The sequence below is a fragment of the Rhineura floridana genome, chromosome 10, assembly GCF_030035675.1.
Source record: "Rhineura floridana isolate rRhiFlo1 chromosome 10, rRhiFlo1.hap2, whole genome shotgun sequence".
In the NCBI taxonomy this organism is placed as follows: domain Eukaryota; kingdom Metazoa; phylum Chordata; class Lepidosauria; order Squamata; family Rhineuridae; genus Rhineura; species Rhineura floridana.
The window spans coordinates 11,367,235-11,386,820 of NC_084489.1; the positions used below are offsets into that span (position 1 = coordinate 11,367,235).

General features: G+C 41.6%; 1 protein-coding gene across 4 annotated transcripts in view; it reads left to right on the top strand.

Annotated features, from left to right (window-relative positions):
- Positions 1–19,586, top strand: part of ELMO1 (engulfment and cell motility 1) — a 504,161-nt gene that overhangs the window by 127,279 nt on the left and 357,296 nt on the right. For all 4 annotated transcript variants that reach the window (XM_061587900.1, XM_061587901.1, XM_061587898.1 and 1 more), the window contains exon 5: positions 13,142–13,192. In XM_061587900.1, coding sequence (XP_061443884.1) covers positions 13,142–13,192 — 51 coding nt within the window. The remainder of the gene's footprint in view (positions 1–13,141; positions 13,193–19,586) is intronic.

Here is a 19,586-nt window from a genome sequence, read left to right on the forward strand (position 1 = left end):
CTTTCTGTAGAACAGAGATTGTGTGCTTGTACCATTAATTCTAGCACCTGTAGTTCGGAGAGACTTATAGTTCCTATGTGACATGTTGTCAAGCATTTCCTTATGAACAGTGATGTTTACAGGTATTTATTTAATTTTTAAAGTGAAACTCCTCTTAATTGCTTATCTTGCATGGCAAAAGAGAAGCAGTTGCCTCAGGAAAACCTAACTCACAGTTGTGAGGCAATTGAGACTGAGTAGAACACAAGCAGAATGCGCATTGCTCACAAATTCCACCCTACAGAGTCTTTCCACAGAGGCAGATTGCTGCATGTGTTGCACTTGCACTGGTGGCAACAGAATACAGGACTATATGGGATGATCCTGTGGGATGTTCCTTTTTTCTGAAAAGTAGTAAAACAGAGTTAATAGAATACAGTATAAACAACATATAATGGTTCTGCACAGTCATGGGAATTAACTAGTCCATTAACTATTTTTAAAAGTAAAGAAATGAATAGTTTATTTTTTCATTAACTTCCCATGATTGTTTCTGCATATAATATGTGGTTGTTCAGTGTGTGGATCTCTCTCCTTATCAGTGCATGTTAGTTTTGCAATTCAGGTTCATGTGAACAATACAATAGGTGATGATGTAAAGCACCTTTCACACTGTGAAAACATTACACGATTATCATCATCATCAACAACAACTAAAACATGGTTCCTGTACAAGGAAGCCTTTCCACGCATGCACACTTTGTGTGCCTCAGGACTCGCTCTTGGTGCATCTACAGCTGTGTGTGAAAATTCTTTCTCAACTTTGACATATGTGCTGACACCATACAGGCATGCAATGCTTCATCAGAGAAAAGCAAACTTAGTAATCTTGTCTTTTGAAAGTAACATAGAAGGAATTTCAAGTGAACAGTTCCTCTACTAGTTTCCAGAGAAATCACAGCGCATTAGACTTTATTCACTAATAGGCATAAAAAACCCTTGTGGTTTAAGAGCGTATCTATAGTCATTTCTATCAAACTTTAAAAAGGAGGAAATTGGGCAGCTATAGTGAATGCACCAGGGGAGCAGAAGGCCTGACCTCCTCTCTGAAATAGTGTATTACCCTACACATTTGTAAAAATGCAAACATAGTTTGGGTTGATCTTTCATAGTCCAATCCACTTCCTGTGTAGCTTGGAAGAATTTGGTAACATGTGCCTCTGAGCATATGGTGAGTTGTGGCAACACCTGCAGTCAGGACTGCATCTCCAAAGATGGGTTAGGCTCCTGGTGGTAGGAAGTGCGGGATATAAATCTAATAAATAAACAATTTTTTGTAGGTTTGTTGTTCTTACTTTGCTTCTTTCTCATGTTATGACTGTTTCTACAGAGAATCTAACATAGAAAATTATATTTCAATCATTATTCATCCTAGAAATCCTAGAAAATGCTTAGGATAGGTGAAGCTGACCATGGAGGAGGAGGAGAAAAATGAAGAGAAGGAGGGATGGAGTAGGGTGGGGTGGGGAGGAGGAAGGGAGGAGGAGGAGTGAGAGGAGAGGGGAAAGGGAGGGGAAGGAGAGACGAGGAAGGAGGAGAGGTTGCTTTCAACCTGTAAATGATTCTTTATTTTCTAATTATAATTTTTTAAAAAATATGAAGCTTTTTTTAAAAAAAAAAAACAACTTCCCACTCAGTGCTGGCCTGGTTCATACATAATATGAGCCATGGTTTGTTTAACTAACCATGAGTTATTCTACAGATGCTGAAACAAACTATAGCTTGTTTCTCCAATGTCTGGTTTGTTTTCCAGCTGCTCTTCTGTGGTGCTACAGATAAAGAAGGGTTTAACATGTAAGGGCAAGTCATAGGTAAAACAAATAAAGGCTAAGGAAAGATGCTGTATTAACTCATAATGCCACATTATAGTTAAAACAAGCAGTAGTTCATAAGCCAATAAATAACAAACCATTGTTTGTTGGTAGTAAACAAACCATAGTAAAACTGCTAGGCAGGTTACCTACATAACTCTATGCTATAATTTAATAAACAATGGCTTAGTGTTATGCCCAGACCAGATGTCAATATCTTTCCTAGGGTAATAGTTATCCTCATATGATTTATATGTTTTAGGCTTTTATCTGTTTGTTTAATTACTATGTTTCTCCTGCCAAAAATAAGTAAATATGGGCTGGCTTGCTCTGTCATCAGAAATCCCTTGCTTCTTAACCAGATTTCCAAAACCCTCAACATTTTGAAAAATAGATTCCAATTCATCATAGTTTCATATTACATTTGAACCCGACAGTATGGTTAATCTTACCCATGGTTTATCATGACGTCCGAATGCAGCCTACATCATGATTAGCTAGAACTAATAATTCTGACAGTAATTGAACCAAGCATCATTTCTCTTCCAACTCTAATATAATGAAGGTCAGTATCAAAAGGAGATCAACAGGTATCTAATGAAAACCAAATAACATGCCCTGCAGGGACACCTCCCTATTGCCATTACAGGCAATGTTATCTACACAGACCAGCAGTATTATCTTTATTCCTTATCTTTGGCTTTTCTTCTTCTTTTGGGGAATCAGTCAGAGGTGTTTGTCATGCATGTTTAAATCTAATTCTAAATTCTTGTCTTTGTGGTCAAAACATTCTGCAGGTTGTTTCAGGACCAGCATGTTAAACATTCCCATGGTTCCTTTTGTGTACCAGTGAAGGCAGTTTTCTCATCCTATTGCATGATTAATTTAAAGGGAAATCCCTACCCATATTTTATCTGTGCTTCTGGGAGTGCTTTATATAAAGTTGAAAGTTCTGCCTTCTTTTTCTGGGTTTAGGTTTGTAGGATCATTGTGAGGCTTTCCTTGTATGTTGGCATTAGGACATCCTGTAACTTCTACACTGTATCCTTTAATGACCAGAATTTCTAATAAAAGATGCAAAATCTGCATATTTTCCAGGCAGGATGACCTCAAAAAGAAACCGCTGTTTAAATTTTAGCCTAAAACCTATTGGTAAAGGGGAGGAGGGAAGGACACTAGGGGGTGTTTTGTAATATAGATTGCTTTTCTTCTACCAAATTTTGATATCAGCATAGCAGATCATGGGCATGCTCACAACGCAATCCGTATTACAAAACATCCCACAATGTCCTTCCCTCCTCCTTTTCACCAATAACCTTTAAGCTCAGATTTAAATAGCAAGGTTTTTTTAAGGACCTCCAGATTGAATTCCATTTCTTTTTGGTAAGATTGGAGAGAATGGCTAGTTTCATTGTTTTAGGCCAAGGTCCGTAGGCACATTTGCTGTTTCTGCAATTTCAGCTCCAGAGAATGGATTCTCACTGACCACTTCTTTATACAATCTATTTAATTTGATTTGCAACCTCCATCATAGGGTTTGTTACAGCTAGCATACTGAAACCTTTCCTTTGCTTTGGTGTTTTTCACACCGTTGTCGGCTATTCTTCTTGCTGGTCCGAGGAAAACAAAGTTGGAGGTGAGTCCTGCATTCCAAAGTATTATTTGAAAGTGTGAAGGCAATGGTGATGATTTTAATACTTATAAAGTGCCTAAAATTTTTGAAGTGCTGTACAGAAATTAAATGATGCAATTGCCCCTGCCCACAGGCTCACAATCTAATAGACACAAAATACAAATGAAAAAAGGAATGAGGAGGGAAGAGGAAAGGAAGCATTAAAAGAACTGTTTGTTATCTTCCAGACTGCTCTTTACCATGCCATTATGTTCTTCCTAGGAGGCAAGAGGTGAAGCCTTCCAGTGGCAATAGATCTCCTGGCCAGTGGTAGAAGCCAAAGTGTGCTTCCATTCAGCCCTATGAGGCTGCAATCACTGGTGCTTACCCTTAATCAGTGTTTTCACTTCTGAGTCAAAATTCAAGCTCTGTTGTACTGTTTAACTAAGCTATTCAGCAGTAAGGAGAGGAACTCTTGGGCTATACCAGTAATTCCCAACCTTTATGAGTACGGGACCCCCTTTGTAACCGCAAACATTTTTGCAACCCCCACATGCTAACTGTTGTAATTTTATTTATTTATTTATTTATTTGATCTATATCTTACCATTCCTCCCTGTGGGAGCCCAATTTTAGTCTCTGTTAATTGAAAAAATACACAATGAAGCGTTAAATAATGTCACTTTTTATTCATCACAAAAACAAATATGATAATGATATTTATTAGCTGCCATTCACCAGAAGGTCCCAGGGCAGGTTACAGCAATATAAACAACTTTTTACAAATTTTGAAGGAAATGAAAGGAAGAAGATAAAAGTAAACCAAGCAGAGTGGTGAGCAGAGTCTGGCTGATGCCAGGACATTTAGACTCTGGTTTTAAGTGTTCCACCTGCATACAGTGATGCCTCCTCTTCAGTACTCTGCTTAGGAAACTCCATATGATGACTCTGCGGCCGCCTAACAATAACAACAAAGTCTAACAGACAGAATGTCAATGAGTGAAGCTTTCCCCATCATTGTATTTCCATCCTAGTAAAGGCTTAATTTAGTTTTTTTTTAGTTTCTGCCTGTCACACAGCTGTTAAAGGCACAAGAGCCATGCTCTCCCCCAATGCTAACACTAAACCAGGCAAAGAACTCAAAGAGTAAAAACAACAAAATTTGGACAACTTATTTTAAAATATTTAAAATGAACATACACAGCTTTATAAAACACACTCAAAGCCTTGATTAACAGCACTGAGCACGTGCAACTTCACATTTTTAAAACTTACTTTACCCATCTTTTTTTGCTCACTTGCTGCCTTGGGTCAGCCACTAACTGTCAGCCTAACCTGCCTCATATGGCTATTGCACCATTGAATTCTATAGGACCTACTTCTGAGTAGACCTGGTTAGGATTGCAGCCTAAGTCCTTGTATTATAGACATAAATTTTGACTTCCTTTAACCGGAATGATGCATCTTTGTACTATAAAACCCATGCCCCCCTCCAAAGTAGTACAGCTTCAGAGCTTCAACAGAATCTTAGTCTGGTCTGATTACTGCAATTTGTTTCATTTGGGAGTAATCCCCATCAAATTTGAAGACACTTACTTCTGAGTAGACATGTAACCATTGTACAGTAGGGCCCGCTTTACAGCGTTCCGCTAATACAGCGCTTGTGAATTGTAGAAAGGCCCTGCTTTACAGTGCTTGTTCTGCTTTTACGGCGGTTTTTTGCCACCGGGCGCCATTTTGGTCAATGTAAGTCAATGGGATCTGCTTTACAGTGGTTTTCGCTTTACAGCGGGGGTCTGGAACGTAACCCGCTGTGTGAGTGGGGCCCTACTGTACTATAACAACACAGTGAATTTTTAATGAGCGCCCAGGTGTGTATTCTTGGGGGGATGATCTGGGACTCCGTTCTGTTACTTTTTTGGCAGGTGCTCCCCTCCCAGGGTTCCGCTCTCTCTGCTTAAGCTGATTGGCTCTGCTGTAATCTTCCATCATTGCTGCTGACAAAAGGGAAGGGGAGATGCTGGAGCTTAAATAAGCTCAACTGGCCCTTTCTTTTGTTGCACTCACTTGAGTGCTATACTGCTCAGCTCTCTGTGTGGCGGGAACTGACTGTGCCGGCGGAAAGGAAGGGGAGGCAGAGACAGCTGTGTGCACATACAGTGCAGGCTCTGAAGTTGGTAGTGTACAAACCAGCTATTAATTATTTTTGAAAATTAATAAGTAATTCTTCTCTTGGCTCTTTGTGACCCCCCCGGGATGACTTCATGACCCTCAGATTGGGAACTATTGGGTTACGCCATCATTTTGAGGATGTCACCACTGCATGTATTTTCTTCTTCATTCTTAGTTTGTTTCAGTTTTCATTTGTACTTGATGTGTCACTGGAGGGCAGGGAGTACTTTGTCTGCTGTTCAGTTTGGCATTTTAGACTCTTGTTCTTATGTGAGTAAATGAAACTATCTTTACCTGGTTTTCCCCTCCAGGTCAGTCATTCTGAATCTCCTTTTCTTTTTGTGGATTTTTAAAACTTATTTTTGAGCCCTAATTACAGTAGTTGAATTGTTCTGTGTAAAAAGTTATGTTTTCTTGTGACCTATTTTTTTCTGAATAAAGTCCAGGGAAACCTACCATACCAAAGCAGGCTTCATGTGAGGGAGGTTATACAAATGAATTAAACAACAAGCTAATATTTTTGTTGTTTCTATTCTGCAGTCAGCTAATATTCTAAGAGGAGTTCTGAGTTTATACCTGACCTGGTTCTTCAGTATATGCTAATATACTGCCTTTAGGAAAAGTATACACACTGTCATGTACAGAGAAGGCACAATAGCAAAATTATGGCTTGAATTTCAAGATAAGTTAATATAAGGAACTTACAGAAGAAAGGTTTCCTGTCCCCTTCTCCCCTAGCAGCCTTTGTGTCCCACCCCACCACATTGTTCAGGATCCCCCCCAAGCCTCCAAAGAGGCTTTTTTGTGTGCTAGGGAGGGAGGATGGGACGGAAAACATCTATGAACTCAATTAATTTAACTTATCATAGGATCCAGGCCTGGGAGTACAAGGGAGAGTCAGCTGAAATACACTCTCATGTAGCGCTTCAAATGTGATGATGATTTTTACTCTATAGAAAGAAAGCCATTTATTTATTCATTACAGTTATAGCCTGTCTTTCTTTCAAGGACCTTAAGGCAGGGCACACGGTTCTCCCCTCTCCTATTTTACACTCACAACTCTGTAAAGTAGGTTAGGCTGAGGAAGAGAGTGACTGGCCCAAGGCCACCTAGTGAGCTTCATGGCCGACTGGGGATCAGAACCCAGGGCTCCCCAATTGTAGTTCAATGCTACACCACACTGGCTCTACTGAAGTGACTATAATGATCCTCCTCCACAACTGAAACAAAACCTCAGTTATGCATAACTGTATTTACATGGATCCATCCATTGTACTGTTCCGTAATTGGCTCTTCAAAACCCTTCCTCCACATTTTCAAGCTAGATTGTAAGCTCCTCTAGGTAGGGACCTGTCTTTTGCGTATGTGTCTATATGCAGCAGTATAATACTGTGCATGTATGTATGTATGTAAGTAAGTAAGTAAACTAGGGACTCTGCCCTGGCACACTTTGTGCACTAACCCCACCACCTGACCCCAGGAATGGGAATCCCAGGAACCAACCATGCCAATGCGAACAGTGGTTCCAGGTGCTGCTATGTAGCTGCCACTGCCTCACTCGTCACATGCTAACCCCTCTCCCACATTTCCAAGGCACCTCCCCCAAGTTGCCAAGGCACCTCCCCCTACAGACAAGGGAAGCAGAGGAAAGAGGCAGGTGTCAGAGGTGAGCTGCACAGAAAAGACAGGACCCCAGCAACCATCCTGCTCTCCTGCTGCTTCCCTCCTCGTTGCCCTCTATTGGTGAATAGGTGGGGGGGGCTGTGACAACAAAGCAGGATGCTTGCTGAGGAGCTCACCTGGCTTGTTCTTCAGTGGCTTGCCCAGGCCACTGCCCACTGCCACCTACTCATTCTCTGTCCAGTCTCATCACCCTTCTTCCTCCCCCCGCGAGCCTGGAGGAAAGGGAGGCCTTGCCTTGCCTCCCATGAACCAGGTCCACACCTACTCTGCCACGAACCAGGGGTGCAGCCAGAGCCAAATTCTAGGCTCCTGCAGCCCATGGCCCCCTCCAATGAGCACCTAGAGAGTGGTAGATGATGGGGGCAGTAGGAGATCTTGAGTTTGGAATCTTTAGAAGATACCTTTCAAGTATGTCCCACATAGAAGAAACAATTGGAAAAAAGTTAGATACTCTGTTTGAAAAGGGGCAAAGGAGTGGTGAGAAAAGATTATTTATCATTGTAAGAATGAAAGCTTACAGGTTTTGCCCTAGAGTGTTCCATTTCAGTAAATTCCAGGATCTTGCACACTCTAAATTATGATTCATTCTTTGTGGATATGTGAGGTTGCAGAAATGAAAGGGCAGTGGCATTGTAAAATAAGTTTCTTATACATTGGTAGGTTATTGTCAGAAGATTTCCCTGAAATGAAACCCACGTTCCCTCTTCTATTTAAAGCTTCAGTTTTAGATTTTATGGGTAAATCATTCTGATTCAGGCATAATGTTAAACTATGGTTCAGTGTTACATGAACGAGCCCTTTCCCCTCTTGCCCTCCAGTTCAATCACAATGAAGAGAGTGGAAACTTTCACTTCTGTTTTCAGTTAATCACACTTTAGTATTATGTCTGAACTCTAAACTCTGGAGAATGTTATATATGGTTAATTGAAACAAGCCAACATCATAAACCACAATTTGAAGTGAGCTTGTTGTAATAAACCATAGTTAAGGCTAACCACAGTTCATATGGGTTCAGATATGATGGTAAACTGTGTTTAGTTAAAAATGGAAGCAAAAGCTTCTGATCTTTTCCTTGCATCTGCATTCAGGACAGGAGATGGGAGAGGATAGCTGATGGGCCAGATGCTCATTCAACATAATTTACCATGGTTGAGTTGCATCTGTATACAACCTTTGTCTTTTAAAGCACTGAACCACAACCATGCTACATGGTTCTGCTTCCAGGGAAGAGTGTGTGGTGGGGGATGGAAGGAGAATGGATCAAAGAGACAATTTACCAACTGATATATTTAAGCATTTAGCTTCTTTGAATCAAGGTTGAATGTACCATTTGCAGAAATGGTAAATGATAATATATAAAAACAAGAAGTGCTTAAGAAGTGAACCCTGAGATGCTTTAGACCTTTTAAATGAAAATTACATTTTTTTGTGTGGAATATTTTTGAATACAGTGAGCAGTATGAAGCAGATTGATAATTTAAATAGTCTACCTCTTAACCAAATCTTCTTGATATCACTGGTATTAAGTAGTCATAGAATGGCTCTCTCTATATGTATCCATTGAAATTAATTGACATGCTAAATGCTGTTTCATTTATGCTAATGTAGAATATCCCTTTGGTTTAATTGTGCTCTTATGGACTGTTTCCTTGCAGGCTCTTAAATAATTGTTTGGGAATGGAGAAACAAAATTGGATTTTTAATTGGAGAGCAGATATTTCCACAGAGGTTTTGGCTGGCCTACTGCATTAGAAAGCTGGTGCCTTTGGATGCATTCCAATGACATACAAAGGAAATGCTTCATAAGCTCCCGTCTACCCTGTGGCACTCTGATGTTTTTGTGTGACAGCTCTGGTTAGAGGTGAACCACAAAGTGACAATTGCTAGCATATACTGCCTTGATATACAATTGAAAAAGGGTAGTTTCCAGTTCTTTTAAATAATAAAATAATAAGTAGCATTGCATAGCAGTTATAATACAGTGCAGTGAATCAGGGGGTCACAATTCAAATGTTACTTGGACTGTGAAAGACCAACCCAAATTGTGTTTGCATTTTGACAAATTTGTAGGGCAGTACAATATCTCAGAGAGGAGGTCTGGTCTCCTGCTCCCCTGCTGCATTCACTATAGCTGCCCAATTTCCCTGCTTTTTAAAGTTTGATAGAAATAGCTGTGGGCTATAGGTATGTTCTTAAACTGCAAGGTTTTTTGACTGTTAGTGAATACGATAACACATGCACCTTGTTCTGAATAGTCTATAATGGAGCATAAAATATTTTCAATTGCCACTAGTGACCAGGCAACTGCTATTTACAAATCTGTGTGAGCCCCATGACTAAAGCTGGTTGAGTCAGGGGAGGGAATTGTGCCATGTCCCAAGGGCTCTGCATTTTGATGGAATTATATGAGTTTACCAAAAAGAAAATCAATTAGTGCTTTTCCCTCCTGTTCTCAATATGGGGTAACATTGTCTGTTTTAAGAAGCAGAGGCTCTTTGGTGTCCGTATATTTTCATATACACATTAGCATTAGCCCTTTGTGACTGAGAGGGAATGTAAAGTGGTAGTGTCAAATCTCAATGGATGGTTCCAGTGGTTTTAAGATTGCATATTACAGTTATGGAAAACAGAGCACTAGAGGAATAACACTGCAGTGTTACAGATGTTTAATGATGGGTTTCAGCAGACCCACAACTCCTCCATTATATGACGTCAGTTTGGAGTCAGATATCATAGGGTAATTTACTTATGGCTTTTACATAGAATGTGGACTTTAAACTGCTGCTTGGTAACCGGCAGTGGCTGCAAAACCAAGACATGCCCGCATGAACTCATGTTTGAAAGAACACAAATCCAGTTCATATTATTTTGCTTCCTTTTTAGGAAGCAGGGGAAAAACAGAACACCTTTCCCCCATGCCTGTTTACTTCAAAGGAGTGAGCACTGGTGTCATATAGATGAGCACATTCAGGCTATATACTCACAGTAGTTTTATCTTCCCAACATATGGAGGGGAAAGTTCTTTCTTAAGCTTTCCTCCTTGCTCTGGTAATTTCCTGCACTGCTGTTTGTTCATGTGTAGTCCATATACACTAAGAGCAGCCCCAGTTTGAGTTAATGGATAAAAACATCCTGTTGGCACTATGAAAAGATCCTCTAGCAGCAAAGGGCTCTAACACACTGTTTCATACCACAGATGCAAGTACTATGGGCTGTGCCATGTCTCTTTGCTTGCCAACCCTGCTTACCCCCACCCCCTTGCCAACCCCCACTCCCCTTAGATGTTGCCAAATCTACCCGCTTCCCTTAGAGCTTGCCAAACCCCTCCACTTCCTCCATTCCCCTTAGCCCTCATCAACCCATGACTCCCCTTAGACCTCACCAATCATTCACTCCCTTTAGAACTCCTCCCAACCCTCCTGCTCATACTGACTGCCTTGCACTGACAGTGCTTTTTCAGCCTTGGCATTGGAGGGTGAGGAGGAGAGAAGCAGTGGATGGTGGCAGAGCAGGACATTTGTTGGGGAGCTCTTCTCTCACGACTGTTCCTCTATGGCTTGTCTAGGCCGCCCACCTGCCACCGCTTTCCTCTTCCTCCTCACCTCCAACACTTTTGAGACCAAAATGGCATTGGTATGAGATGGCAGCAGTAGCAGGATGGTTGGTGAAGAGCTGACTGTCCTGACTGTTCCTCCATGGCTTGCCTGGGCCCCCTGCCCTGGTCTTCCTCCTCACCCTCCAATGTTGCTATAATGGCCCAGCAGCTGTCAAAAGTCTGTTGTTACTCTATAGTTTGCAGTGCTATCTGTTGGCGGCCAAGTGAACGGCTGTGTCATGACAAATCTTCTCTGAATATAACATTAGAGAGACATCTACTTCTTGGACAGAGGAGAGAAGCTTTAGCCCCTTAATCTTGAGTCAATCTGCCTTTGAATATAAAACAGCCAGCTGGTGCTCTCTAGATATGGAGGAAGTTGTTGTATACTGAGTCAGACCACTGGTCTATCTAGCTCACTAGTGCAATTACTGCAGGGGTGGAAACCTCAAACTGGTGGGCTGACTAGGCCCTCTCTCTGGTCCTCAGGACTCTCTAAAAGTCAAACCCTCTCCCTAGGCCTCACCCCTTATCTTTGAGTATTTTTTCCTGGCTGGAATGTGTCCTTGAACTCTGATTGTGCCTCTTGCTTGCCTGAATAAGAGATAGAAAGTGCTGTATGAGTGTGATAGGCAACTGCGGAAAGGCAACATTTACAGTCTTTGCTATACTCACTTTTCTCTTGCTGTGTCTACTGCTACCATATGGCCCCTGGAAAGTTGCACAGATGGGAATGCAGCACTCAGGTGAAAAAGATCCCTCACCCCAGATGTACTCAGCAACACTGGGTGCAGACACACTCTAAAGGCAGAATTTCTTAACCAAATAAAACAGTTTTCTTCCTTTATAAGATAATGTACTTAAATTGTCTCATGGCAGATATCCCTGGTGGCCCTCATCTTTTGATTTGTTTGATGCATGTACAGATTAGAGGCCCAAACATTTGTCAGGAAGACTATGTTGCAGAGTTGACTGGAAAAGGTTCATCATGTTTGTGTGGGTAAATGGGGCTTCTCCTATCCATGAAGCCCTGTACCTCCAATGTGGCTTAGAAACAGAAAAACATTGTAATGGCCTTGATCCCATTAATCAAGAAGTCCTGCCTTAAATGTAGAGTCATAGGGAAAGTATCTTAATGCTATTAGATAAAGCCAGTGTGTTTTTTGTTTGTTTTGTTCTTGGTGAAAATTGAGGTGTCTCATATATTGACAGAAATTCTGTGGGTTCCTTGGCCAGCAAACAAAGCCCTGGTGTCCTGTTCTCACTAGGCTCCTCAGGAAGCGAGAGACTTGCCAGCAATAACACTAATGTGGGCAACAACCTAAGCAGGGTCCAGGGCCAGCTCAAGGTCAGGGTCCAAACAAGCAGAATCCACAACAAAGGGTCAGACAAGAGACAAAGTCACTGCAGTCCAAGGTCACGGCCCAATCAGTCCGTGGCAAGAGCAAAGTCAGGGTAGTCCGTGGTCAGATCTGGAATCTGTAGGAGATCAGCTAACAGGTGAAGTACAGTGCTGGTGCATAGACATTGTTCCAGTAGCTCTTCCAGCCCAGCACTGGGGTTTTTAAGCTGGAGCTGCTGGAACCACACACTAATCTCAGCTGATTCCTATCAACTATGGTCATCCAGCCTTTTACTTTTGAGAAGACCTTGCTTGTAGTCTGCACTTTTCTTGACAGGGCAGGTTTCAAACTAGCATTTGAGGCAACACCTCTTTGTTAGGCTTGGGACCCATTCAGCCTCGATATGAGACGCTGAAGTCACCATGGGTACAGATGGCCGTTCCTTGGCCTTGTCACAGGACCCTAGCTCTTGCCCCCAGATGGAGCCTGACCCAGGACTGGGTATAAGGCCAGAGCCTCGTGGTCATCCTCTGATGAGGACTTCCCCGGCTGAGACCTGTGACCTGAGTAAAATAAGCCTTTGATTGAGAATATTCTTTCTTGGAGATTTAGATCTAGACAGTCAGTTGAAATAACGTTCATTAAAGTAATTGATTAGCTGTTGATTGCAGAAGGAGCTAGGTACTACTAACTTAGTTTGGATCTAACCAGCTGTTAATGAGTATATGCAGCAGCAGTGTATACATTAATTTTCATGTGCAGTAGGAAGCATCTGATGATTGCTGCACATTCTGTCTGTTCATTGTACAAATTATACACTGCATGATTTATACAAATCGAAGAGCCTGAATTATGGATGTCTGACATTTGGATTTTTCTTTTTCAGAACCGTAATGAAATTAAAAATGGAGCAATACTTCGATTAACTACATCACCAGTAAGTTACAGATATGCTTGCATTCCTTTAATTTTCTTGTTTGCTCAATGCTAGGATGACTTTGATTTGTTTATACATTATGTCAATAGAAAGGAGCCCTTACCTATAGGTCAGTGATCACATTCTTTTATTAATTCAGCAGGGAAAAATCAGATTTTTTTTAAAAAAAATGGTTCACAGTACATTATGTGCAGAAATGTTTGTTGGATTTAGACCTCCTGATGATATTCAGCAGTGTGGAGAGTTGTTGATGCTCAGTCAAGTCTTGTGAGAGCAATGACTAGGGCATGATGCTATCTCTCTTCATTCTCTTTCATTCATGTGCTTATTTCAGCACGGTAGTAAGATTCATAGCATAGCCACCATAATCCCTTCTCCAGTGAAATATCACAGCAATGTAAGATTCACATTGTGATTGCATGCATCTGTCAGAAATAAGTTCTGTTCAGTATAGTGATGCTTACTTTCAGGTAAATGTGTATAGGATTGCAGCCTCAAAATATTTTTATAAATGGAATCGAATGACACCACAATTGAGCTTCTCCCTACCTTTATTCTACTGTGTCTTAAGACAACATTGTTACAAATTATCACTTGCTTTTTCAATGGTTGGCAGAGTTTTGAGAGTATGCATCATTACACATGCAACTTGTTCATTTATTTCCTTTGCTCTATTTGCAAATTTCATGTAATTATTTATTATATTAGGGTTTTTCCACCTTTTCAAAAACCTCTTCAGGCAAACTCAGTTTCCTTGGTTACAGCAAGTACTGGCTGAATTTTCTCATTTCCTTTACTCTCTTTCTGTTCTTCCTCTGAACCATTCATCCTTATACCCAAGAAATTACATTATAACTCCTATGCATTTGTCAGACTTTTTTTTACAGGCAATCATTCTCATTCCATATAGGTACATCCTAGCCCTATACCCCTGTGCTGTCCTTGTAATCTCAAACTCTCTATGGAGAGCTCTATATTCCTGAGATCTCTAGACCTAAGTATATTCTTTGGTGGAATCTCTGACCGTTAGTCCACCTATCCCAGACTAATTGCTGGCAGAGACTCTGGAAGCTCAGGTGACCACAACATTTGCCATATATGTAATCTGGATAGCATACCGACAGAACCTCAATCTTGTGCATTCATGAGAGAGAGGACATTTAGGCCATTTCACCTCCATCCCTTCCATGACATTTTCAGCCATCTCCTTCCTTCAGGGGCTTCTTCTACCTCTTCCACAGAGTTGGTGTCACATGGAAAAGTAGGAATCTATAATCCAAAACCTTGTATCTCTTCTAACTTTACAGCATTGTTCATCCCATACCAAAGAGTGTTTAAAAATGAAGCGTTGCAGCATGTCTGTCCAGCATAAGATGCTTAATTCATTAATTAATTAAATTTATATCCCACTCTTCCTCCCAAAGGAATCTAGGGCAGCAAACATAAAAATCAGACAATTTAACAGGAGGAAAAAAAGCATTTTAAAGCATTCTAAAATCACAAAAGTTTTCAAATACAATTAAAAACATTCTAAAACAGTGTTAAAACATTCTTAAAACAATTAAAACATTCTAAAAACACAGTAAAAAAAATTCTTGCACCAACAATCTTTGAGTTGCCAGGAACAGTCCACTTCAGCCATCAAATGTCTGGGTGAACAGGGATGTTTTCACATTTCTCTTGAAAGTCAGAGGTGATGGAGACAGACACACCTCACTGGAGAGGGCATTTCACAAATGGGGAGTCACCACTGAAAAGGTCCTATCATGGGTTAGTATCAGATGGGCAGTGATTGGTGGTGGCATGACCAACAAGGCCTCACCTACCGATCGTAGGGTTTGAGATGGATGATATTGGGGGAGGTCCTCTTTTAGATATTTTGGTCCCAAGCCATTTAGGGTTTTGTGTGCTAATAATAACACCTTGAATTGACTCTTGTAGATCACTGGCAGCCAGTGCATTGTTTTTAGGACTGGTGACATATGATCCCATTGGGTTGCCCCACGTACCAGCCTAGCAACTGCATTCTGTACCAGCTCCAGCCTCCGGACCATCTTCAAGGGCAGCCCCACATATAGTGTATTACAGTAGTTCAGATGAAAAGTCACCAGAGCACTGACAACTATGGCCAGGCTACCCTAGTCCAGGAAGGGCCATGGCTGGCGAATCAGCCTAAGCTGAGAATAAGCACTCCTACCCACAGAAGCCACTTGGGACTCTAGTGAAAAGTTGGAATCCTGGAGTACTGCCAGACCAAGAACCTGTTCCATTGGGGGGAATGCAACCCCTTCCAGAAGAGGTTGTACACATAATTCCTAGACATGGGAAACCACCCACCCACAGCACTTCTGTCTTAAAGGATTCATCCTCAGTTTGTTGGCCCCCTTCCAGTCTATCCCTGACTGGTGTCTGAACACCTTCACAGCCTCTCCTAATTCAAATGGAATGGAGAGGTACAGCTGGATGTCATCTGTATACTGATAATAGTGCTTCAAATCCCTGAATGACAGCACCCAATGGCTTCATGTGGATGTTAAATATCATCGGAGACAGAACAGACCTTTGTGGGACCTGGCATCCCAAAAGCCACAGAGCTGAGCAACAATTTCCTCCTACTTTCTGGTAGTATGTATTGTGTAAGATATGTGTGAGGGTGTAATACATGTGTATTGTTTTTAAATGCCAAAGAAGTGTATCATCCCTCAGTTCTGCTGCTCCTGACATATAACATCCAGGCTGTCCACATTTTCTTTTTTTTTAAAAAAATCATAGTTTTAAAACAGTTGCAAAACTACTCTGGTGTTTGTTGATGGGGTCACAGGTGCTAGCCAATAGCTGCCCATTATGGCTGGCTTTCCCCTGGTTGAACTTGAATCGTAGTAAAAACCAGAGCTTGCCTTACGGCAGACAAAATGCAATTGAGGGTGGTGCCAAGAGTGCTGTCAAACTGTTTTAAAATGTTAAACTTGCCTTCACCCTGTATTACAATAAACATATTTGGCATACAGTCATTGCATTTAACTCAAAGAAAGAAGTCCTCCTTACACGTTTCTTGTTTATACAGCCACGAGAGTGGCTGTATACTATAATCAGCAAGGATTTTGTTGCTTCTGCAATGTTAAATTAAAAATACTCCCATGCCAGATGCTTTCCATAAGCTCATTTCAAAACAAAACCTTACAAAACATATAGTCCTGAACTCAGAAATGCTTGCTTAACCTCTACATTTTCATGGAGATACACAAAACAGTCAGAGAGAATCGAGAGTTCAAAGTGTAAAAAGAGAGAGAGCTTTTTTGGCCTTTTTTCTGTCAGAGTTCTCATAATCTCTTGAAATTAATTAAAATTCAGCCATGTTCACAGAGTACCTGTAACCGTATTACTGACTTTCCCCATACTCTGACCTTCATCTTCTGCAGGTTAAAAGTTTTAAAAATGCCTGTCTGATTTTTAATTATTTTAAGAAATTTTACATTGAACTCAATGATAACTTTCGGCATACTCAATAAGAACCGTTAGTGTTCTAAAAGCCAGACTCTCAGCTGCTTGGCTTGGCTAATCAGGGGGCCACACCCACACCAGACCTGTATTTCACTTTAGGCAGTCATGGCTTCCACCAAAGAATCCTGGGAAGTGTAGTTTGTGAAGGGTGCTGAGAGGAGACTCCTATTCCCTTGATAGAGCTCCAGTGACCAGAATGGTTTAACCGTCAGCTGCTCTGATTGAAGCACTGTGAGGGGAACAGGGCGTCTCCCAGCAACTCTCAGCACCCTTCACTAACTACACTTCCCAGGATTCTTTGAGAGAAGGCATGACTATCTAAACTGAAATAAAGGCCTGGTGTGGATGTGGCCAGGGACAGCTTTGGTTTAAATTTGGGTGGGAGACTACATGTGCGCGCTGTAGAATAAAAAGGTGGGGGAAACGCTGAAAAAGAATGATATTGTTCACAATGTTTTCCTTCAGAAAAGGAAAGGGGCTTCCCCTCTGCCCAGTACCCACCCATCTAATCTCCTCCCTCCCTCCTGCACTCCTCCCCCTCCCTTCCCTGCCCCAGGTCTGTTTCACCTGACCTAAGCATGATTGCACAGGAGTAAATCCCACTGAACTCGAAAAGCATGCAAATGACCAAACCTGCCCTCCCCTCTTCCTCCCTCCTATTCCCTCCCCCTTGCCCCTCCCCCTTCCTTCACCCCTCCCTTCCCCTCCCCATCCCCTTCCAATCCCCTCCTTTCCCTCCTCCTCCCCCTTCCCTCGCCCTCCTCCATGTTCAATTTTACCTATCCTAAGCATGATTGCATGGGAGTAAATCCTGTTGAACTCAATAAGTATGCAAATGATCAAACCTGCCTTTCCCTCCTCCTCCCTCCCATCACCTCCCTTTTGCCCCATCCCTGTCTCTTCCTTCGCCCCTCCCCCTCTCCTTCCAATCCCCTCCTTCCTCTTCCCCTTCCAATCCCCTTTCCCCCCCTTCCCCTCCTTCTGTTCCCTTCTCCCTCCTTCCTCCTTCCCTCTGTTCCCTTCTCCCTCCTTCCTCCTTCCCTCTACTATCCCCTCTTCCTCCTCCTCCCCCATGGTCAGTTTTACCTATCCTAGCCATGATTGCACGGGAGTAAATCCCACTGAACTCAATAAGCATGCAAATGACCAGACCTGTCTTTCCCCTCCTTTCACTCTCCTCTCCCTTCCTCCTCTCTTCTTCTTTCCCTCCTCTTTTCCTTCTTCCTCCTCCCCTGCCTACCCCAGCCCTCCCTCCCCATGGTCAGTTTTACCTATCCTAAGCATGATTGTATGGGAGTAAATCCCACTGAACTCAATAAACATGCAAATGATCAAACCTGCCCTCCCCCTCCTGCCTGCTCCTGTCCGCCTCCTTCCATCTCCATCTCCTGTGGTCAGTTTCACATATCCTAACCCTGATTGCAGAGGAGTAAATCCCACTGAACTCAATAACCATGCAAATGATCAATCCGTTCTCAGCAAACTTGCACAGGATCCCATCTCTTACCTCCCGGATTAAAAAGCAGAGAAATTCACTAATAGGGAAAAAATTCTTGCGGTTTAAGAACGTACCTATAGCCAACAGATATTTCTATCAAATTTTAAAAAGCAAGGAAATTGGGCAGCTATAGTGAATACACCAGGGGAATAGGAGACTTGACCTCCTCTGAGATATTGGACTGCTCTATAAATTTATCAAAATACAAACACAATTTGGGTTGGTCTTTCACAGTCCAATCCACATCCTGTGTAGCTTGGAAGAGTTTGGCAACATCTGTGGGCTATAGGTATGTTCTTAAACTGCAAGTTTTTTGCCCATTAGTGAATTGAAATAGTAGTAGCTGGTTGTTTTTAGTTGTAAGAAGTCAGCAGACTAAAACTTGTCAAATTCACTGTGGCAAATTGTACACATTTTTTATGCTAACAAATCAGATCTTTTGGATTTGAGTTTTACACTACAAAAATGTTTAGAAATGAAAGCTACAGCAGATGTTGACCTAATTAAAATATTATTGTAACCTACTTTATGACCTGGGAGAAATCTATTTCTCTATCCTTCAGTTAATTCCTTTTTAATAATTATCTGAAAACATTTACCATTTACCACTGAGATTTTTGTGGCTATATTTGTTCAGTGCTTTGGGCTAGTAAAACCTAATTGCAGAAATTTATTATACAAATCCTAAGCAATTTTGCTAATGCTTGGGCAGAAAGGCCAGAAACATAAGTGCATTTCTGCCCATAATGTACTTGTTTCCAGTAAGACAGTGCTGTAATAGAATGTAAGTTTCTCAGTGAGTGAAATGGAGTTCTTTGGATGAAATGACAGCATGAAATGGATTACTTTTCACTGGTTAGTTAATGTAAAGTGTGATGAATACAGCCACTCTTGTGGCTGTATAATTACGCTCTTCGTTGTTGCTTGCCTTCTAGGCTATAGGAGATTAGCCATCCGGCTGCAGTCAGTATAAATAACAAGGATGTGACTAATTTATCTGCATAACATGACAGGAGATACATTGTTGTATTTCATTAGGTTCTGCCACAAAACAGTGTTTGAGGCATGCTTTAGTGGTATTAGAACAGTACAGTTTTCCTTTATAAATAGGTATGTTAATTCACCCTCAACCCCACCCCCAAAACCTTTTTCATATGTATATGAAGACGGGCTACCAATCTTCTTGGGTCCATGGGCACATTTATGAACTAGAGACACTTTATGGGCACCATACATACACTGCAACAAAGTACATATCACAACCTAGTATAAAGGGAGGAGACCGTATGGATGCCAGGAAAAACCTCTGAAGGGACATGTGTGCCCATGGGGTATGACTTAGCAATCCCTGTATTAAGATGTAAAAGCAAAGCTGTCAGTCTTAAATGAATTAAA